Below are 23,887 nucleotides of genomic sequence, written 5' to 3' on the forward strand. Positions count from 1 at the left end.
CAACAATCTAGGAGCTGTTGTAATCTATTAAATTACTACTTCCATTTATACAATACTTGAAAGGGCCATTTGGATTCCACTCGTCTGAATTGCCCAAAAAAGCAACTTTGTGGATCCAGCAAACTCCCACAGACTTGAAAAAGTGCATTTATATCTTTCCTATCTCGTCCCTGTGAGCATCCAGTGGCCAATGACAGTATGATCGAGAGATGGACGATGGTGGCAGGCACAGATCAGGTCCGTTCCAGCCACTTGCTCCAATATGGCAGTGTAGGAAAATCTCTCAACATTTACAATCATTACAGATATTTACAGGATATACCAAGTGCTTCATGGTAAAGCCAGACCCCAACTAGCAACAGCAGGAGCTAATAATGTACCCACATTGGATCTCTCACTGCACTCAGTCAAAAATCAAATTTCTCATGACATTACCCAACCCTCATCAAAGTCTATAAGCAGCTGTTGTAAGTGCACATTGCTTCGTCAGCATCAAACTGGAAGTGACCAATAGACCTATCAAACAAATAAACAAGAGGCAGGCTCAGAACAAAAACTTGCACAAACAATTGAAGAGTAGTGTAATAAGTCTTAAAGAGCATGGCGTACATATCCACCATGCATAAATACATCTAAAATAAAGCTAACACCTACACATTGAAAGGTCATTCCAGACACAGTTCCACAAGCTATTCAAACATTTACTCATTGATAAATGCTATAGAATCATGCAAAGGAATACTTGAGAGAAACCACAGCTCGACATCCAGATTTTCATCTTACCAGATGATACTTTGAAAAGGTTATTATTGCCAATTAGTGGATATGGATGGATCATGCTACCCTTCGAAGCAACATTATATTGTCTTCCAACTGTGTTTGAACCATGATCAAATTGCTGTGAAATGTAGATTTGAAGTTCCGGTATTGCACATATGCAGATTCAAATAAGGAACACACAGCAGTTTCTCAAAAGGCATCATGTAAAGGAAGAACATGCAGATGGAGAAGATAAGAGCACTCTACCTACAGCCTTCAAATTGGATCCTCAAATTCGCTTGCACAGACTGCATCAGAAAACTACCAATCCTCCTAGTTACAAGGAGATCCAGGATGCATAAACAAGATTATCTAGGTACGCCTAGAAAAAGCATTAAACAGGATTAATAGAATATTTCTCACCTATATTTGCTTGCCAATTGCCACGTCTCTTGAAATGAGGAAGTCAAAGTTCCAACATGCATCTTGTGGTTCAGGAGACTAAGCTCCAATATACCTCAGAGCTTCTTCAATGTATCACAGAATATCATGAAAAGAGCTCTCGTGTTGAAAAAAAGAATAATGTTCACCAGCTCAAATCCAAGGTGTCCATCCCTCATACATGTTGCAAAGATTATCTACACTCGTTGCTTGCTTGAGCAGATAATCCACTTGTTCTGCAACACTGATTTCCCTGAGGAGAAATATAAACCAACATGGTCATTCACATTTACTATAAGATACTCATCTAAAGTTTTCATGGGAAGGATATACCTGTTATCAGCTACATCTCGACCATCTAACTTCATCTCCACTCTCCTTAAAATTGATAGTGCATATGAATTTTTACCTAGGAGAACAAAACCATATATTTACTATATGAAATGTATCCATTCATGAAATGTTATTGAATAATCAAAAACTATATTGACAATTAAAGAGCCAGAGAATAAGAACAACCAATTACTAAGACTGTGTTAGCACACTGTCGGCTAGTCCTTCAGTATTTTGATACGGGAAAAAAGGGGACACATTTCATCATTAAGATAGCACCATTAAGTACCTAACAGCAGAAGTTTATCAACACTTCCTTTGGTTGTTCAAGTTTAAACAACAACATACCCAATGGAATCCCACAAGTGAGATCTGGGAGGGTAGAGTGTAGGGCAGACCTTACCCCTATCTCATAATTTTAGAGACTGGATCCGATAGACCATCGGCACAAGTAAAGCATCTCAAAGCAGTTTGAAAAAGAGAATACGGAAATGGAAGCAGTAACAACAACGAAAAGACGTAACTGGCTAATCAAGAAATTGCAATCAGCTGTTGGAACTAATATGAAATAAGTATATAAACTACTTCTCAAGGCTGGTACCTACTCGTTCAAATGTGTAAGCCTATATCATGATAGGACAATGGTGTTGATTGATTATGCCACAGAAGTGGTTTTTAAGTTGCATTATGTTCATTCAGTAAGAATTGGAAAGAAACAGTTGATAAATCCTCACCTCTGGTTGTTCGGTTGGCAGCCTCTACATTGATAAGTGAAGTTTCATGAGCAGCCTCCTCAACCCTGTCTTTGCTTGCCAAGGGTTCTTCATTTCCAAGAGAGAGTTTCATCTCAAACGTCTCCTGATCCAATCAATAACAGTATCAATAACGGGTAGAATTCAGACTGTCACATTGTGCAACTACAGAAACAAAACCTGTGTCTTTTCAGATTCCAGCTGTGGCAATCCTGGAAATGCACTTCCAACTGAGGAAAAATTATTAGAGTATTCTCTTCTTTCTGTGTCATCAGAACAATATGGAGTAATTGGATCAGTTAAGTCTGGGCCATTGGAACTATTTGCAAGACTAACTTGAGATGATGTAGCTGCAGATTCTGAACTGCTACTGGTCATGCTATCAGGAGCGGACAGCCATCCCTTATCTTGCAAAGACAGTCCATTCACATCAAGAATATCCATGCCGCTTTCTCTGTCTGATTGGGAGAAGATCTCATTCTTGCCATCATATTGATCGGCAAGATCTGGCCTATAGGAGTTGAGATCCTCTGACCTTGCTTCCTGACTTTCTCCTAACCCCTCAAGAGCCTACATCAAATAACAATTTGATTAGAATCTTAGAAAGAGTACCGTGAAATGAGTGTTTATTCTCTTTACAACCTTATGCAGATTTCCTGCATGCAGACTTGCAGATTGGGCTAGCCTGGTCAACATTGAATAAAGTCCCTCGACAGAGATTGTGAGAGATTGAACCAAGGGCTTAAAAACTTCATAAGTTTTTTCAACTTTAACATGATAAGACTGGAATATAGCTTGTCCATGAACAGGAGATATTTCCATCGTTGCCTCTCTTTCCTTTGTCATAGCTTCAGTCATGGTAGCAACATCCTTGCATAATAAAGATTCAAGTGGAAGTAGGATGCCATTTGCCTGTCCATCAAGAAAATAAAATAAGTGGGTTTCTTAAATGAGAAGGTTCCTAGGGAAAAAAATCCACTCTAATGAGACCCTGAAATCATCTCTCTATCTAGTATCTATACCTGCCTAGACGCATCATTCCCCAATAAGAAAGTAATCCTTTAATGGAAATCAGTGTTAAACTACATTGCTACCTTCCCAATATGATGGAAATTATTTGGTCGGAAACTGTAGGAAAGACCGAGTAAATTAACAAGGAAAATGAACATGAATAGGAAAGGGAACAGATACAGGAAACATCATCCCTTTCTATTACTGTCACTTCACAATTTTATTTTACCTCACTTTTTTCTGTAGCAGACCACAAAGTAAAAAATGACACCTAAAACTGTCAGAAATATGCAGTATCAGAATTCAGAACTAGGATCTGCTCGGAATAAGGACAAATAACAAACGAAACTGTCACTACACTCTGCTGGGAGCTTTTCTTGAACCCTGGTGGTGTCACATGGGCTATGCCTTCAGATATTAGGAGCCTACTGGATAGCTGGCTAGGACAAAAGACAGCAAAGATCCAGAAGCAACTTTGGAGGACCCATCCCTTTGTGCATTTTCTGGACCATTTGGAGAGAAAGGAATAGTGCTTGTTTTAAGAATAAAAATAACCACATTTCAAGAGTCAAAAAACTTTTATCAGCACGATCTGTTATTTTGGTGTAAGAGGTGTCTATTAGAGAGTATGCAGTATATGGAATTTTTGAATTTGCTAGGAAAAGTGTAACTGGATGCTCTTGCAGGTGCTTGTCTGTTTTTGTAGTACTTATATGTACCTTATTGGTACTTCTATTAATAAACTTTACCTTATCAAGAAAATAAAATAAATCTGCCTCCTGCTCCCCCACCTCTCCACCCCCACCCATCTAAAGATGAAAGGAAGGAAGATAAACAAATGAGAGTAGAGGAAAATAAGAAAACGAAACCTTTGATAGATCTTCCATTAGAGACGAGTGCAAAGCAGTAGCCTCTTTTGCTATACTGTGAACATCATGCACACCTTCTGTTACCGCCAGAACCTTTAGGAAAGGACAAATTATTAACAACAAGAAAGACTAAAAGATAGCTGATTAGGTGATTTCATCTGGATACTGCAGGTACAAAAACTCGCTAATCATATAAAATGACTCTTTATTTTCTTTTGAAAGCGAATAAAATGCCTCTTTTTCATGTATGCTTGCCCAAGATAAATTATTTATACATGTGATCAACAACACTCAAAAAGGTCAACCTAGAGAAAGTTTGACCATCATTCACATCAAGAATGACATCCAGGACGCTGCTATAACAAAACGACAACATTATGGCAAGGTAAGAGAATCTAGGAATATTATTGTATGGCCAAACATACATTTAGAAGGAGAAATCCTGCAAAAGCCACGTTCATAGTTGTTAAAGGTGAGACAACTTGCTTAGTTTTGCCTTACTTGTATAAAGTTATTCTGTGATTTTTACAGATTTAATCTTCAAATTTTCTGGAATTACTCACTGAAACCTTCAAGATGCAACCCTTGGTCTATGGCATTTCTACCGATTCGTTTTCTTAGGTGTATTCAAATCTACTCTTGCTGCTTTATTAGGAGAATAAGCTATGCAGATGAAATTAAGTATGCATGTTCTGTTTCAAAAAGGTACGCATGTAGGTTAGGAGAAAAGGCTTAGCAGATGAAGTCAAATATTCAGGTGGCTGAACAAACCAATTTGGACACCATTTGATTGAAAGCACCGACATAAATGAACCTTCAGAAGAACTTCAATTTAGTTGTGAGCATCCTACCTCTTCAAGCATCGAACCACATTCAGATGTCAAAGCAGTACGCCCCCTTGTAATGGCCCCAAATGCAGATAGTGACACACTTAATTCATAGGAACAATCCCTCATTGCTAGCAAGGTGCTTTGCAGATCCCCTTGGAGAAGAGAAAAGTCAATGGCATTAAGAAAATAGGGGAAAGACAACTCTAAAAACATCTTGCTCCAGTTAGTGATAAATTAAGAAAACACTAAAGAAAACCATGTTATAGATTACAGGCTGCGGACTAGTAATATGTGCATTCCCTGTTATAGATTAAAAGATGAATGAAATTGAGTGGTTTATTGAACATATGTACTGTGGAATTAATATATAAAATCATGCAACAACCATCTTATGGTAGGCCAAAACTCCATCTCTTGCTTTGAGCAGAGAAAAAATCAAAGTTTTCATTTCACAGTGACCAATTGTAGCTATAGTTCCACAAGCTTGGTCAAACTAATAAAAAGCCCCAGCAGCTCATGTAAGAAGTAGACCATCAAGTTAAAGAGCTTGATCTTAACACAATTAATCAGCTTAAGATTTTAGGTAGGCACATATTGAACTAGCTACATATATAGTATCATAAAGTCATCTTACCTGATGCTGACTTAGCTTTAACAGAAGCAACACAGAGTTCGTTAGTTGCAGAGAATAAACCACTTGAAGCCGCCTCCATGTTGGTCTGTGCAAGTTTCCATTCTTGTTCAGTATCTGATGCATAAAAGACAAAAAGACGATTTTTGCCAATGAGAAGCATGCAACACCACTAGCAATGCACTCTTGTCATTTATAAAATAGAGAACATATAGATTTGAGCCTTCATTATTTTTAAAAATTCAATTACCCATATTAAGGTCACGTTGAGACTTACGATTAAAGGAATGATAAGTAACGTCCAAGTTTGTCAGAGCATTTAAGTAAGCTTGCTGCCAGGTCCTGCCATCTGCAATGCTCCTAGATGGATAAAATTCTTCTGAAGTCTGGAAAAATCCATCTCTTGATAATTCAAATTTCAATATGGAGATGCAAAGTTTCATCACATCTGATGCCTTTTCTCGAACTTCACATATTAACTGTTGGCGCCTCATTAGATGATCATGGAATTCCTGAGGTATTCCTGGATTCCTTGCCAAAGCATTTCCAGCAGAAGTTGAACTTGCACCTCCACAAGCCCAGTTCATAGCTCTCTCAAGCTGCCCTTCTGCTGTGACAGAAGTTCTCTCACAAGCTTGCAGGCCCTCTAGAGCTCTAGCTATTTTTGCAATCGATGATTGAAAATTTTCAAGCAATTGAGGTCTGCTGATGTTTAGAAGAACTGGAAGGAGTCTAGCATCACTTGAAAGATATTTATGAGATATCAGCCTTCTCTTTTGCAGAATATTAGCATTTATATCATGCATCCATTCAATCTGAACAATTTCAAGGCTGGTCTTAAGAAGAGCCTCCTTTAACTCACTCACCTGCCTCTTCATGAGGGAAGCAGCTGATTTCGCTGCTCTGACAGTTTCATGTGCATTGCAGTACTCCTCAAGCATGATTTGCACATTTCTTACAGCTGCAAAGTTGTTATTTCCTTGATCACAAGTAAGATCTTCTGTTGACTCTGTCACTTGTTTCAAATATTCAATTTCTTTATCTAACCTTGTTATTAAAACAGGCGCAACTTTCTCTTTCAAGTACTGCTCAACATTTTCTTGAAGCTGAGATTCAAGTTTTTTCTTCACTATATTTACAAGTTGATCAAAACCCAAACTCTGATCAGCTTGTAAAGCTATATTTTGTGTGCAGGAATCAAGGAAAGAGTCCACTATATAAACCTTCCACACAAAGAAGGCATGATTGCTCCATATGCCAGGAAATTTCCAAATATATTCAGATAGCGGGCATCCTGAATTAAATAAATTTTTTAGGTGAGAAATCCTAGTTGAACCAGATTCAACAGGTGCCCCAAGCACCGACAATTCTCGATCAACTGCGTCCAACTCAGAGAAGGGCTGCATTAGTGCAGCCATAAGAGCTCTGCTTCTGAAAAGATGTAGTTCCTCATCATGTTCATGAGAGATCATAGATTGCAGATTCTGTTCCAAAGAAACCAGAGAACTTCTAATGGAAGTTTCTTTCTGTATAAGAGATGAAAACCGGACGTCCTTCTGGTTCCAACTTTGGTGGAGCTTGTCAAGTTGGGCTCTACATGCTTCTTCTTGAGAGGCTAATTCCTCAGCCTCTTCCCAAGATAAGTGGTCTCTACCCTTAACAGCAGCTTCTTCAAGAGCCAACTGCTGCTCAGTGATGTGACCAACCTTAACAAAGTAATTCTGCTCAAGTTCAGCTAAAGAAACTCTCTCTAATTCAACCTCAATAAGCTGCTCTAATGCTGTATCTATAGATCTCCTGATTTGCGAGAGTGATGCAAACACATCCATGATTTCCGTATTGAACAAAATGACCGATCTGATGACCTCTGGTAGAACAACTTCAACCATTTGGCCAACCAAATTTTTACAGGAAAGCAGACTGGTTTTAAAAATTGAAGTCCAATTACTATCAAATAAAGATTCAGAAGTATCAACAACCGTATCGATACCCCTATAATCCATGCTGACATATTGCTGAAGCTCATTCAGAAACTTTGCTACTAGCATGCATTTTTCTACTTGCTCCTCAAACTCAGAGAAAAAAGTTCCAAGGTCTGAGCACAATATCATGTCCGTGTGTCTTCTCCTAGTGAAATGACTCAAGTTATTGAGTATTTTATGTTTAACATCATTATAAAGAGCACTGAAAGCTGCTTTCAAAACTGATAGAACTTTTTCCTTGGTCTCTTGAAAGTTTCTGTGCAAACCACTATCTTGTGAGCCTCTGTGAACTGAAGATCCAAACTGACCAGCATCCTGTTTCCTCTCAATACCAGCAGACTCCATGTAGTTCTTGAAAGCAGACAATAGACTGTTTCTAGCTCTTAATTCAGTTTCAGGACCAATTGAGTTAATGAGCTCTGCACACTCTTCTTCCATTCTCTCTATTTCTGCTGCATACTGACCCACTTTTAGGCAAAGATCATCATATCTATTTTTAACAGAATCAATACCATCAGCATGCGCCTTTCCAACAAGTTCAGCAGCCTGTCTTCGGCTGAGCGATAGAATGTCAGAGGACAGCGTATTTATTGCAAGCTGAAGAACTTGAGCCCAACCATGGACTGGACTGGAGGTGTGGTAGTTGATTGGCAAGATCCGTTGCAAAGACAAAGAATATGTTTGGATTGTTGATATTGCTGAAGAAAGTCCATGATCCAGCTCAGCTACTAAGTGAGAAACTTCTCTATCTATATCATTGCACTGAGCTTGGGTGGGTTCAGGGACAACTGTCAAAGGAACACCAGCTACTAGAACAGCAGATACAAGAGATAGAGATTCCTCTTTACCAGTCAGTTGTATGCAGGCTCTAATATCTGGGATCGAACTGCTTCTTAGAGCATCAAGGGTCCTTCCATGCTGTTCAATCCAAGTTGTTGCTTCTTGGGCTTTCTCCATTACCACAGCTTGAGCTTGTGCCAATTCTCGAGCCTGCATTTCAAGAGAAGCCCGGATACTCTCTAAAGTAGAAGTAGTGTCAGCAACAAGTGACTTCGCAGATGTCTCACGTAGAACAAGGCTAGATCTCTCTTGGTCAGCACGACGGTAAAGACCAGTGACAACTTCATATTGATTCATGATGTTTATAAATCTCTGCAAATCAGTACAAAAAGCATTAAACTAAGTTCATTTTAACTAGAAACTAAATTCCAGCACTAGCAGAAGGAAGTTGACAACATACCTCAAGACCAGATTCAACAGCTGGTAAGGTAGACAGTAGAAGGTCATGATGCTCCTAGATAAAGAAAACAAAAGAAAAATCATTAATTGAAAATACTGATTCATGTAACACTCTGATTGCATCATCTTGCATGTATTTACGGTTTGCCTTACAGTTAAAATAATAATGAGAAGGCAAAAAGAGATCCCGCAGTTAAACATCAATCTATTATATTAAATGATCTACATTCTACATTCTGGGTGTTCTGCACGTCTTATTAAGATATAAAACTTAGATTTAGTTTACCACTTGAATGACCAAGATATAGTGTAAAATGTGGAATTCTTATGAGATTTTTTTCTAACGAATATATACAACTAGACAAGGTGTCTAGCGACATTTTATTAATACAGATAAAAAATCTCAATGGAAAAGTACAAGCAAGGGGAGTTAGACCTCACCTTACCAACCCTAATGAGGTAATATTAACAAGCGTGCAAAAAATAACACTCCCTCCATTTCAATTTGTTTGCCTGATTTTGACTTGACATGGAGTTTAAGAAACTAAAGAAGGCTTTTGAAATCTTGTGGTCTTTTCTTCTTTTTTTTGAAACGGGTAACTTTTTTTGAAATCTTGTGGTCTTAAACTAAAGATATGTAGAATACACCAAAATGCCCTTCAGTCTTGTGCTCTTAAATATGCCAAGTGGAAAGTAAGAATTAAAGAGTTGTGAGAAAAGGAAAGAGACATTTTTTTTAAACGGACTAAAAAGGAAAGTAAGACAAACAACTTTAAACGGAGGGAGTAATAATTTGGACCATTTATATGATTAAATTCAAATATTCCTAAACAACATTGAAGTAAAAGAGTACAAAGGGGTGAAGCTTTTTATTTTTTCCTTTGATAATATGTTTAGCTCATCGAATATTCATTCTGCGTTCATTTTTTTTTTTTGGATTTGATCTTTTTACCTGGATTATGTATTGCTGTCTGCCCCAATATGGATTATTTTCACTATCCTTGTCCATTAAAAAATAGAACGCACATCGCTTACATTTTTATTTTTTTTGGAGAATGGTAAAGTTGTATTCATCAGCAATGAGGGTATGCTGGCAACCAAACAAAAAATTCCAAGGCAAAGTAGTAATGATTCCACGGCACATCACTTACATTTATGTGTGGTTAATTGACTATTGTCCATATACTTATTTCATACAACACGAATTTTGAAAAAAATATAGATTGTTGTGTGGAAGAGGGAGTAAACCATTTAATCTAATTCTAACACTCAAATTAAAGTACCTGCAGTTCCTTGATTCAAAAATTTTAAATATGGAATCTTATGTAATAACTATCAACTTTTATCTTACCAATTAAAATAATATATCAAACCTCCAGATCATGATAACTTATTTCGTGAAAATAAAAAATTCAGCTTTTTTTTCTTTTTCCTCATGATGAATGATTCCTGAATATTACTCTTTAATTTATCTTCGTGGTTTTCATTTGGATTATGTATCGCTCTCCCAGATCTGGGTTGTTGTCATTATTCATCCATTAAAAAGAGACAGAAGAACAACCTTTATCACACTGTACAACTTTCTCTGCATTCTCTTAGTGTCGTATCGAATACAATACCTTAAAGTATCTTGAAAGAAGAAAAACTAACTCAAGAAAAATAGCTGAAGAGTGAAGACAGCCTAGAGAACAATGGCTAAAAGAAGGGGCTGTGAACAGGAAAGACTTTTTTATCGAGTAGCAGCAACAAATCCACTTTGTAGAGAGGATAGAAGTAGGGGAAGCAATATACTGGGAGAAAGAGGTTAAATGGGCAATAGTGGAGGGAGATAGTAGAGAAGGAACTATGGGAAGCGGTCCAGAGTTGTGCCTAAGATGAAGCATCGGGACTCGATAGATTTCACTATGATTTTTTCCAACGCGTGGTGGTACAGGATAAAAAATGACGTGGTGGAGACAGCAAGAGTTATAGGATACTCTGGAACTAAAAAGAGCCTTGTATGTAGCATTTATTCCAAGGAAGGAAAGAGCAACTAACATCAAAGAGTAGATACCCATTAGTCTAATTGAAAGAACTTGCAAGATTATAACAAATGCGATTATTGCTGATAGAAAGTACCTGCAGGGGAATACGAATTTCTTGCATGCGGGAGGCAAACAGACTCAAACTGACAGCGAGATCCATCCCCTTCCTTTCCTCCCCAAAAATTGCTGCATCATCATGGAAGTCTCCACGTGTCCATTCCACTAGGGGATCCCACACAAAGACCTCAAGTAACATCAAGATTATGTCCTTGTTCTTCTTTAGAACACCAAGAACAGCTTCACAATTAGCTCTAAATGTACCCTCTACGCCAGTTAACCCTAGAGCTGCTTCAATTGTCTGGGTCAGGCGAAAAGGCACTATTTCTGGGATCTTTAATCTTTGCCCTTTATCAAAGCAGACATTGTAATCAATATGCACAATATCCCCAGAGCAAAAATCCATAAGAATATTATCCAAATGGCGATCCCCAAGGCCTAAAACGTGGCCAATGATACTCATGGCTGCCACACTACCTGAATATCTGCAAGCAGATAAAAATCAATTATTATAGAAAAGCCACCAAGCCAAGATCCACCGACAGCCTTGCTATAAAATGGAAACTGCATTTACATGAAACACTACTCTCACAAGAAAAGAGGATTATTCTCAACCCCTTTCTTGAGTTGAAGACTAGGATGACAACCGTTGACAAATTTCCTTTGCAGAAAATCTTCAATAGAAAACTGTAAAACTCGTATCGGATGCATTGCATTTACAGAAGACTATTGCAGGTAGATAGGGAGAAAAACATTACCTCTTTAGTTTCGAGCTGAAGGCCTTGAATCCCTCACTCGCACACCAAAGTTCCTGGTAAAGAAGTTGCTTAGGGGCTTCCTTCATGAGATCCAAAAGTACCTTTCGTTTAACTTCATGAGGCCAATCTCTTCTTGATATTACTCTTCTTATTCCTTTCTCCTTAAGTGCAGGTATGATCTTACCATAAAACATGTCCATTGGCCGAGGAACAGGTGGAGGAACTGTCTGTTTTGCATTAGCACCTAGCGCAGAAAGTTGTGCCAGCTGAACTCGACTCTGCCATGCCTTAAAGACACTGTAAATACTTACTACATTATCCACCCACTGGATGAGACCAGCTCGACCACTAATAGGTGTGACGGAGTAGAAGCGTACACAGACAGACTGACTCTGTACTGCAGATGATGAATGCAGAAAATTGTTAACTGCTTGTAGCAGCTGCATTATTCTGGCATCAAGCCGCAGATCTTCACGTCCTTTCAACAGATATGTGTACTTCACCCCATCAGAGCCTACTATAACAATCTTTTTAGGTTTTGTCTTGGTAAATAGAATTGCCACTTGTTCACAGAAAGAAGCAATTGTGACAATTCCACTGGAAGAAGTATTAAGTCCCCCTTCTGATTCAGAAACCGTAATTTGCTTCTCAAGACCAGGCATCGGAGCATCAGATGATGAAAGAAGAGCCAGTTGTGGTGCAACTTCTCCTAGTGATACTGAGGATTTCCTTTGATAAGATGCCAAGGATGCAGCCACATTATCAAATGGTCGCCAAACATCCCCAAGAGCCACAGCAGATGCAGGAGGGTTCTTGAAAGTTATGATAGCAGATTTTATTTGTTCCTTGTACACCTCATGGAACCAAATTTCATGAGGAGTTTCAGGTTTACGAGAAGTAGAAGCAAAACGACGCTCTAAGACAACAACAATAGGAGCCATCATGGCTGAGTACTTAGCAGCATTTATCTTGTTCTTCTCTCCATGGCTAAGAGTTGGGTTTTCTGCAATTCGTGCAGCCTCCTCTTTCAGCAAAATTATGCGCCTCATTACATCTGGTAAATTATATATCAATGTAGAAAACAAGAAGAGGTAAGACAATTGCACTAAATTTACTGCTCCCCTTCCCAATTGAATGCTCATTGACTTGGAACAAGTACTGTGGTACATCTAAGTATTGATTGTTTATTTCATAATGAAAAAGTTTGGATAATGCTACTTTTTGATTTACCATGAACTAAAACAAAACGTTGAGGAAGTTAACCATGACAATTTTTCAACTTGTACACAATATATGTAACTTAAAGTATGATTCTTGAATTATCATTCTCTTTCTCCAAGATAATTTAATAACTTCTTAATATTGTAAAACCAAATATTCACCCTCAGAGTTCTCTTATGCTTCTCGTATGAGGTGAGAGCTTTGACTTCTATTTAACCTTTACGAACTTCAAAGATATGAGCACCCATCCCTTCAATTTTGATATTCAGAAAAAGGTAAACCTCACTTAATGGGGAACCCCAGAACCAAAAACAGCTCATGGCTAAATAAAAGAGCAACAGTTACCTGCATGAAGATCTTGAAGTGTGCTGAGCCATAATTCCTCCCAGAGGACTGTTACATTTTCAAGCTCTGTTATCATCAACTGGACATCCTGTACTAACTTAGGATACAGCTCATTCTGCAAATCATATAAAGATCTAATTATTTTTTCGTTTTCAAAACATATTTAAGTCGATATAACCAAATCTGGAATGATTGTATCTGCATAAACCTAACAAACTAATGCATCATAGGAAAGAAGAAGAAGAAAGTATCATTTTAGGTCTAAGTGAGATTGTGGGATAAACTATTTCAAAAAATGTGTCTGAGATTGCAAATTGGAGACTAAAGTAGGAGACCAACAGAAAAAAAAAGAAGGCGCAAAAAAAGGCACTCTGCAGCTAGCACAGTATTTATTTATTCATCCTTTGGGGGGGATGTCATTTCGCAGAAAGTTGTACTGGTCACCTAGCTTTAGTTCAGGTATAAAGCTGATCCACTACCTTTGGGCAATAAGACAGAATAAACCACTATAAGTTGACTCGAACATGCATCAATTTATCCTTTTAGCTTACAAGTAGAAAGGACTTTCTCTCATAACCTACTGATAAATTTTTTTGGAAGTTGGGAAGAATAATTCCAGAAAGATATCATAGTTCAATGAGATACTTCAACAGGTTAAGAGTTTCTCTACCAGAAGAAGTGACAGAAACTGTCAGGATTGCACAAAAGGTAAAATAAGTTCAAATACTTCCATTTGGAATCCAAATGACAACAAAGACTAGATCGATGTAATGCTGGAAAATCCCTTGGAACATTTTCCAGTTAGCTACAGAAGTCTCACTACAAGAAAGCAGACTGAAATCCCAGATGCAGAACCACGATTAACTACAGGAAATTATACTCAATTTAAAAAGCTATGATGCCGTCTGACAATACTTGAATTGAAAACACAATTGCATGAAAAATTCTCTCATCATAAAGACAATTAATAAGATACAATGGTAGAGAAGGATTTTACCAAACAAGCCAGTATTTTCTGAAGCTCCTCAGAAGGTTCTCTTTCATAAGAATTTGCATCAACTAGAGTTGGATAGACAACAGACCTAGGAGATAGCTTAGCCAGCTTTACTAGTAAGGTCTCCAATTGTTTTCTAACCGCTTGTTCAGGGTGGGAACTTAGACGAGCAAACAGCTGAGGTGTTATCTCCTACAAAAGGAAGAGATCATTAAAATATGACAAAGCAGTCAAAACCAAACCATAAGTAGAAAGTGAACCTACCTGCCATGGTAGCAAGGGAACTGCCGAAAGTGCAGGTTCAAGTGTGTCTTTCAGCTCAATCCCATAGTTGAGAAGAATATGTAACACATAAAGTGTGGATCTAAGTGTATAGTTGACAGACTTATATTTTGACTCCTCATTACAGCTGGTTAATTGGCCATCTAAAGATCTGGAAGATGCATATGAAAGAAAATTCACAAAAGCTTGGGCCGCATGGCCAAAGAGAGAGACCCTTCTAAACCGCAAAGACCACCAGATATTAACCAAATCAGTAATTAAGGATTTGACACTTGTTTCTTCTAGAACAACATTTGCTTTAAATAAGCATTGCTGCAACTTAGAAGTCAAAGTATTGGGGAAGAATTCACCATTATAATCTTCTACTCCAGGGGCTCCAGCTTCAGCTTCGATAGTATCTACTACCTCCTGCAACAGAGAGCAAGCAGTGCCACCACTTTGCATGCTTTCAGAATTTCCAGAGCAGAAAACATCAGATTCTCCATCTTCATTCAATACTTCGCCACAATATCTGCTCGCAAGAAGCTTTGAGATAATATCTTTCACTTTCAAAACTTCTTCCTCAGTTAACTTATATCTTGTTGGTTGGATTTCAGAATCAAGAACAGCAGAAAATGAGCTTGAAAAAAGGGTAGCTTCACAAGGGGCATGCAACGATGATCTAGCTTGATTATAACACCAAGAAGCATATGAAATCCAAGATTTTCCTAAAGTGGGACAGAGTTGGGACGACAACTTTGTTGCAGTGCCCACAAGTTCCTCAATAATAGCGTTCACATTCTCCTTAGAAGTCAGATTATCAAGAATGACGCTAGATTCCTCTCTGCCGGATGAGGTGTTGAAATCACATCTTATTTTGAGGACTATGTCTTTCAACCATGAATTTGAATAATCTTCTTGCAACCAATTAGATAGTTTCAGGCATGCCTTTGCCTTTAGAACTTTATCAGTGGTGTCAGATGCTACAAATGAAGATGAGATCATCGAAGGTCGGATAAATGACCAAAGACTGGTTAAAGCATCTTCAAATTTGTCTTCAGCATGCATCAATAGTACTCGCTCATACTCCAAGCCAAGAGTTATATGATCACGGATACCTCCATCAGGGAAACTAGAAAGATGATCTTTGAGATAATTGTCAAGATGATTTGCCAAACGGAAGTTCTTTTGCTTACGAGCTAGGCTCATCAAATTCCTGCAAAGTTTGAGTGTCATGGATGATGCGGGGTAAGCCCTTTGATATATTCGTAGGACCTTCAACCATATATTGCAATCTTGACGATCTTTGATAATGGGAGACTTCATCACTTGCATATGAGAACTTAATAGTGATGGAAAATGCTTGTCTTGGCTTACATTGAGATTGGAACACTCTTCAAATGCAGAGATGCAGTATAACTGGTTGACATGTGATGCTGCCTCTACAAGTCCATTCAAAGGCAAGACAGACAATGGTTCCATCAGCATTCCCTTGGCCTTCTGCAATTCCTCTGGCACCTTCTCCACTCTTCCCTCAACTTGATGAAGCATAGCTTGCAACAACATTTGTTCACTCCTTTGCAAGGCCAACTTGGGATCCAGAGTGAGTTCGCTGCTACTTTTAGGGGTCAAATCCAGACAAGCCCAAGCTGCTTGAAATTCACCCTCATCAAAACGTGCCAATGCTTGAACGGAATTTACTTCATTGCCAGCAATTGTTAGAGCACCAGAATAACTTTTTCCAGCATGCTTAGCACGAAGTGTTTGCAGTTCCAACAGCCAGGATTCCAAGGACTTCCAATCAGAAACTGCTGAGTAACTCTCAATAATACGTGCAATCGAAAACTGTACACCATCAGAACCCATAAAAGTGAGTGAATCCTCAGTCTGTAACAGATGAATAAAGTGAGCCGCAGCTTTTTCATGCTGACCTTCAGCTTGATATACAAGCCCAGTAATCCATGAAAAATGTCCAATTATTCCACTATCATCTAAACTTTGGTTTTCATCAGTAAACAAAGGAGAGAATACTACTGTTGCCCAATTTTGGATTCCAATTAATGCCTCTGGCTCATGTGTTTTACAAAAAGCCAAACATATGTGCCGTAAAACCCTCAAGATATCTGCAGCATACCTGGCTCTGACATTGTGGATATTTTCAGTCACTTGCACTCTAGACTTGTCTTTTATAGCTGAAACCACAAGGCCCCTCAGCTCCTGCAAGCGCAATGCGCAATAATATATTGTAGCATCATGACATTGGAGCGCCAATCCTGCATTCATCATAGGCTCACTTATCCGAGAAAACCACTCTTCACAAACCTTCCTATTTGCCCGAAAGAACAAGGAACTTTGCCGAGAAGCACTGGGTAAAACAGTTGACCCTTCATATGCATTGTACACATTTTTCTTAAGAGCCTCAACAAAATCAAGCAACAATCTCATAGGTAACAAGTGAGCATAAGAAGAACCAATAATATTTAAGTTTCCATCACTTTGATCAGCATCAAGCTGCAGGACATGAGCAACATCAAGAAGCATGCGTTCCAATGCTGCAAAAGTTTGAGTTGGACCACCAAGGTTTGTCCGAAGGCGAGTGGTAATACAATATCTGGCAGCTTCATGTATTGCCCACCATGCACCAGCAAGGGTGTTAACAGAGCAAATTCTCTCAAGAATATCTTCGTCAACTTTGATATCCCACAACAGCCCATTTGAGCTAGAATTAGAAGTTTCCTCAGGCTGAATCAAAGCGACATTTTTGGTGCGCCCACAGCCACAAATGAGCCTCTGGATCCATGAAGAAAGAGGTACTTTCCATCTCTGTGCAATGTAACTAAGTATGGTAACAAGTTGCTGTGAATGAAGTTGCTGAGGCAGTTGCTTAAGTGCAAAAAGTTGCTTCCAATGCAAGTTCGATCTATTGTTAAATCTAAGAACACCCGGCCAACATGCAGTAGCCACTCCATTGTCACGGACACCACATGCATACACTGTAATAGGTAGCACATTTGAGAGCAACCTGACAAATGCATTCCGTATATCTTCATCTGGATCACCAAGTTTTTCAAGAACTGCCTGAGTAGTAATTATAAAGTGTGTAGGATGAATAAGCTTTGCTTGTAGAAGGTTCTGAAGGACTAATGCCACAAGAGATCTCAATTTTGGTTCTCTGTCTGACGCAACATCCAGAACTGAGAACAGCAAATCCTGGAAAACGTCTGCATATCCAAGTACTTCATATGGAAAATATAATGCCTCCTCATTCTCATATATGTCAACAACTTTTCCACAGAATTCATGTATCCACTGTAGTGCTACTATTTTAACTGCCAGAGGAGAAGCGACATGAAGAGCTCTTATAAGAAGGATAGCATACAGTTTCAGATGCTGTAAGACTAGCCCAGGAAGCTCAGTCCTCCCACTCTCAACCTTTTCGAGTTTCTCAGGTGTTGGTTGCTGCGAAATTGTGGCACTAACTTGTTTGCTTAGAGAGCATTTGCTTAAGAATTCAAGTGCAGCTAGTCTTTCTAACGTCTTGAGAACTATGACTTGCAATTCTACATGCCCAAGGACAGGTGACTCAAAAGGGTTGAAATTGCCAATAATACTTGATATTAACTTTCCGGACCTGTTAAGATACAGAGTGTCGATTTCTGTTTGGCCAATCATGCTAGCTCCACTGCCTAAAGAAACACAACTAAGTAAGACCGCCAAATCAAACTTAATCAATGCAAATAGCTCAGATCTCGAGTAAGATTTAAGAATTTTGACATCATATCCCGGATTCTGCAGGTCTGATTTTTGTCCGAGCATACACCTCAACAAATCCAGCTCCTCAAGAAGTACAATCACTGATTTTTCAACAACCTCAAAGTTCCCATGTTGAAGCAAAAATATGTAAGTAGCTGCTGAACTTCCGGGTACTAAGTGGTTGGGATGCAAACGCAGCTGAGATATAGGTGCATCAAATTGTAATATCTTGTGCACAGATGATGGGGAAAGGCCAAGCTTTTGCAGAGACAGCAATTGCAAATTGGTTTTAAGAACTCCATGAACCTGAAAGGAATCAAGCCTCTTCATCCTCATAGACTGGTCTTTGCATTCCATAACCAAGCTCTGAAACAAGATATCAACTGCAATAGGGTAATATGTTGCAAACCGTTCACTCAAAATTTCAGCAAGCAAAGTCAAGCATCTCCAAGAATCATCAATCCATTTTGACCACCCAAACTTTTTTCCTATCATAGACATGCATCCTAATAGAATAGGAACCATTTTACAAAGAGGTTCACTTATCTGTTCAAGCATATTCATCTCTAGCAAACCCGATGCTGTGGACTGTAACACTGTAGAAAAACAAGACAATAATGCAAGTAATCTTTGGAACTGCTGGGAGCTACCAGGACTTGCATCCTGAAGCAGCACGTCCATATCACCTAGAAACTTTGAGAGCAATCCCAATGGGAACTGCATATTGTTCACCCAATATTTCTGAAACTGCAGGAAACTGTCCATAATAACGCGCCTATCAGACTCTGCAAGGTCCGGTACCATCGCCCACCCAAGGAGGAGATCGACAACATCAACAAAATGGGGCTGAAAGCATCTAAAAAACTTCAAGGAGATTAGTGTTAAAACAGCGAGAAGTCTGCGCAGTAAGCTCAAGGAGGTTCTTTCATCCTCAAGAAGCTCTTGGCAAGCCTTGAGAATTGGCAATGCAAATCTCTCAACTGCAGAAACATCCCCAATATTAAGAAATTCACGCAAGCCCTCCAATGCAAGATCAGTTGTCCCATCTACTACAGTGCTAAGCAATGGCAATGCCCAACCAATGAACCGATCAACCAAACTGACAAGAATGACATGGTTCTGCCTTCCATTTGGAGCTATCGAGATTAAACATAGTACAGAACACAAAGCACCATAAGCAGTGGCTGCTGCCTGGCGCACTGAATATGACCTGAGCAGCAGTTTTTACGCCAAACAAAAATCTTCATCAGATGACTTCATAATTTATAGTACAAATTATTAAAAGAATTGATGTGGAAACACATTAAGTTAAGTAGACTGTCAATTTGATGGTGTGTGATCAAAACACCTGTATGGCAGCTTCTGTCACAAATGATTGTGTAATATGATTCCTCACAAGCAAATAACAGAATTGTGCTAATAGCACCAAGACCCAGGAATCCGATGTAAATCCAAAAAGAAAAATAACTACAATATATAAAATTTCTTTCGACACTTATCCGAAGATACAGAGAAGGGTGATTTATTTTTTTATGACAAGGGAAACCAGCAGCCGCCACCCTTTGGATGCGCATTGGGTAAAATCCCCGCTCCTATGCAATAGCTAACAAACCACACAAGAGAGGTAACCCGCACTAGGCAAGCCCGGTGCGACGAGCTCGACCCAAAAGGCAAGCCCCTTGCTTTCGCGAGCAATGGGTATCGAACTTGAGACCTCCAACATGGAAGTCCCAAGCCCAACTCCAGTTATGTGATCTTGATCACGTTGCCTGTCTCAAGCCCCAGCGGGGTATGTTTAAATCTAAACATTTCCGAGTTTGGACAGAAATTCCATCATGCTTCTTACTTCCCCAGTCATTACCTTCCGAACTTGGCGTTCTATGTATCTGCTTCCCTACGTTAATTCACAGTAGCTACAGGGCTATTCATAAAACTAAATATTCCTTGATGCCTTTTTCAATTCAATAACTTATTTCATTAAAAAAAAACTAAATATATCTAGAAACTCCTCCTTCAGTGTTGTGTTGCACAACTGTTTGTCCAAACAGAGTAGTATGGTCTCCCCATCACCTATTTTAATTTGAATGTTGCTGCTAAATGTTTGCCATAGTTTTACTAAAAACTTATGTGTTTCGTAGGAAACACCCCATGAGGAGTTGGTGTTGTCCTGGTGCACCAAAAACTGTTTCCACCATGTTTTACCTTCACAACCTTCCTCCACAAGGCATTCACTTCAGTGCTATATCTCCTTAATCATTTCATGAGTAGGCTTTGCCATGCATTGTCAGATTCCTTAATCCCAACCTCCTTTATCCTTGGGTAAATATAAACCTTTCCATTTCGCCAAATGAAACTTATGATGAGTATTGTTGTCTTCCTACACCTATGTTCTAATCTCAAATTAGGGTCAGTTGTGTAAATCCTCAATATTGCTCCGGCTTTGTTGAACCAGTTTTATCCCAATGCTTAACAATTTATGTTTTGAGGGAAATTAGAGGTTCTCAAACACCAGATGTTCTTTACATATTCTATTAGCACACAAATCTTTAAATAAACTAAAAGACTTTTAGCAAAGTGTATTAACACAACAAGCTTAATCTGAATTAATCTGTATTTCACCTATATAGGTCTTTTCCATTGTGTACTGGATTTCAAGAGATTGCAAGCTCTTTATAATAATTTCCTTCATGCGACTTTAGGTTTATTTACCTTAAACATAACAATGAGACTCTAGCTTCCCAGTGAAAGGGTTTGTTCTATGTCCTAACTATAGAAATAGATGACCACATTTGGACAAAATATGATATACCAATTACATCAAGGCAAATGGGTTAAAATGTTCAACTACTTGCTATATCTACCAATTTTTAGTTTGTTAGCATGGTCATGAGTACTTTATATTAACTCTTCAAATAGTGTCAGACCTTACTAAATATGAACACACTCATGTAAGATCTATGCCCGTAATGCAGACTCATAGCCTAATCCATGTAACACAGGTTTTCACAAAAAAAAATAAAAAAAAATCTACGTGGTCATACACAACAATCCTTATTATTATTGACTGTAGTAATTAGTTCTTTTCTAACATGATGCAAAAGACAAAGTTGAAAATCAAGAACCATAAAAATCATACCAAGAAAATGTATGCGGAGTATCTTTAACAACTTATCCGGGGCAAGTCCTTCCTCCACTACTCTATAGATCATTCAGGTAGCAATAATGATGACAAAGAGCAAAACGGTGACTATAAAAATTCCATTACCAGATTGTAAAGCCCATTCAAGAATAACCAGCCCCTCAATCACAAAACTAGCATTAATCAATGTCCCAATTTTATTAGGGGACATTGGTCGAAAACATGGCGTGCATATATAAGAACAAGTGAGAGAAAAAGACATACTTGTCGGAGAGTAGCTGAGAGAAGCCCTGGGCAAGAAAAGAAGCGGAGTGAGTTATGAGGAGAGAGTTTGGAGGGTAAAGAATGGCGCGTTGTAGAGAAGTTATAGCGGCAACACGAGAAGACTCGTCATCTTCAGTAACAGAAGTTGAAGTGGATTTGGAAGGATCGTCTTTGGGTAAAGCGACGGTGAGAAGTGCCGCTAATTGCTGCTGCTGGTGATGAAGCCCTTGCATTATCCCTTATTCTGATGATGAATTCTTCATTGTCTTTTTCAGTTACATGTGAGAGCACTTCTTGAAATTCCGTTTATCGCCGTTCACCGGCGACCGACCTTTCAATTTCAACAAACGTCGTAATAAAAAAAAATAAAAAATGCACCACTAAAGGTTTTTTCTTATTCATATTACGCCCCCACAACTTTCCTTTTATACATTTAGAAGTAGAATTTTTGGAGTAGATTAAAAATGGTTCTTCCTATGTGACTTTGTATTTTTTTTATTTTGGCAAAATACATTAATAGCCCTTCAAATTTGCTAATAAATTTTATTTAAACTATGATTTGTTTATATTAGATATTTTCGACTTAAGAGGTTAGGTTTATATTCTCTAACATTCATTATGTAAATAAGTTAAATTATTTAAAATATGTCATATCATTCAGTCATGCGCGTTAACTACAACAAGTAGTAAAACTTTATAGTGTTCCAATTGATGTTGATGTGAATAGATTAACCTGTCTACTTAATAGATACCGAGAATACATGCATAAACTTTTTCAAAATATGAATTAGGAGCATCTAATAGAAATAACTTTATCATAGTTCACATATCTAAATAAAATTTACTAACAAATTTAAGGTTTGTTGATATATTCAACTTCTTAATTTTCATAATACATGCTAACTATATTAGATCCTATAAAAGTGTGTTCATCAGCTCCACTTCTATAAATGTAACCAAGAAATGTGTAAAAACAAATTGTAAATGGAAAGATTTATTAAAATTCAAATCCTTAATCCTTAAAAAGCGGATAAAATGAAACACAAATTTCATCGGAATACAGGCAATTTTACTGATAACTCAGAAGTCTATAGATTTGCTCCGACCTTTGACCTCATTGTAACCATGATTTATCATCAAAGTAATTCAAAACCCATACATGTTTATAAATCCTATTGACCACATTCTATTTCCATTTATTTAGACTTCGATAGCAAGAACAACTTAATAGCATTTGCCTAACTTAATAATTTGAAGATAAAAGTCAATGTTTGAATACAAACACATTAACCTGAAACTTCATAAACAAAAAAATCTTCAGTTCGAATATAACCCTAATGCATCATATTGACATCCCCATAAATGACATCACGAAAGAATCCTAAACTTGCCTCATAGACAAGATAATGAGTGCATGAGCACCTCTTTTCTCCGGAGAAATCGATCGTGAAATTCTTGCTCTTGGTAATCAACCAGCCCTTAAGGTACCTAACTTGCAGAACAATGAACAAAATGGAAAGAGGAGAGAATTCAGGTGTTCTTTCCAAGGGATTGCTTACACCTTGTTTGGATGGTTATTACCCGTTCTGATGTTTTGCTTCAAACTTGTGCTAGCCGAATGATTGTTATGTTTAGCTTCATTTGTAACAACGACAAATAGATACTACATAGTACATACTCATCTGTTTGTTTCTTCTGTTTAATACAAAAATTATACAGACTTCAAGTTATTGAATGGTAGGTACCAAGTACTTGATCAGAGCTGGGACTTAGCCACAGGCCCAACCATTTGGTTGAAGTGACCATATCTGGAAACTGTTCCTCTGTTAAATTGTCCAGAAAACAGCACTTCTATAATTACTCAAGTTACAGACAACCTTCCAAGCATCATAACTAAACACAGCAACAATTTCAACTTCAGCATGAACAGAGAAAGAAGACCATAACCATGTAATCTCACAAGTGTGGTCTAAAGTGTAGGATGTAGGCAAACCTTACTCGAGACATGTTCAAGAAAAACATAAGATGATTCCTAATAACATATAGTTTGAAGAAGCAAAACATTCCGAGATTCGACATGTACACAAGAACAAGAGCAAACAAGCGCAATACTTCTCTCCAACTAATGAAAAAATAGCACATAGTAAAACAATTTCGAGATGAACAGCTTCATAATAATGATGTCAAAGTTTAACATAATTGTTTACTCTGCACAAACAAACAA

General features: G+C 38.1%; 1 protein-coding gene across 5 annotated transcripts; it reads right to left on the reverse strand.

Moving 5' to 3' along the window:
- Positions 1–230: 230 nt before the first annotated feature.
- Positions 231–21,994, reverse strand: LOC125852048 (uncharacterized). 5 transcript variants are annotated; one of them, XM_049531789.1, is made up of 18 exons: positions 21,664–21,994; positions 14,511–19,470; positions 14,250–14,438; positions 13,253–13,367; positions 11,687–12,740; positions 10,966–11,413; positions 8,849–8,902; positions 5,904–8,760; positions 5,630–5,743; positions 5,017–5,147; positions 4,166–4,258; positions 2,928–3,197; positions 2,466–2,855; positions 2,268–2,391; positions 1,534–1,609; positions 1,183–1,453; positions 784–1,080; positions 231–516 (listed from the first exon to the last, which is right to left on the reverse strand). In XM_049531789.1, the coding sequence occupies exons 1-16, from the start codon at positions 21,894–21,896 to the stop codon at positions 1,354–1,356; spliced, it is 11,208 nt and encodes a 3,735-aa protein (XP_049387746.1). In that variant the 5' UTR covers positions 21,897–21,994; the 3' UTR covers positions 231–516; positions 784–1,080; positions 1,183–1,353. The 5 variants fall into 5 exon arrangements, with proteins under 5 accessions (XP_049387746.1, XP_049387752.1, XP_049387765.1 ...); XM_049531795.1 differs by having other exon boundaries at positions 502–518; positions 1,030–1,080; XM_049531808.1 differs by lacking the exon at positions 231–516 and having other exon boundaries at positions 579–1,067.
- Positions 21,995–23,887: the final 1,893 nt, after the last annotated feature.

This window comes from Solanum stenotomum, chromosome 1 (assembly GCF_019186545.1).
Source record: "Solanum stenotomum isolate F172 chromosome 1, ASM1918654v1, whole genome shotgun sequence".
NCBI classification, from domain to species: domain Eukaryota; kingdom Viridiplantae; phylum Streptophyta; class Magnoliopsida; order Solanales; family Solanaceae; genus Solanum; species Solanum stenotomum.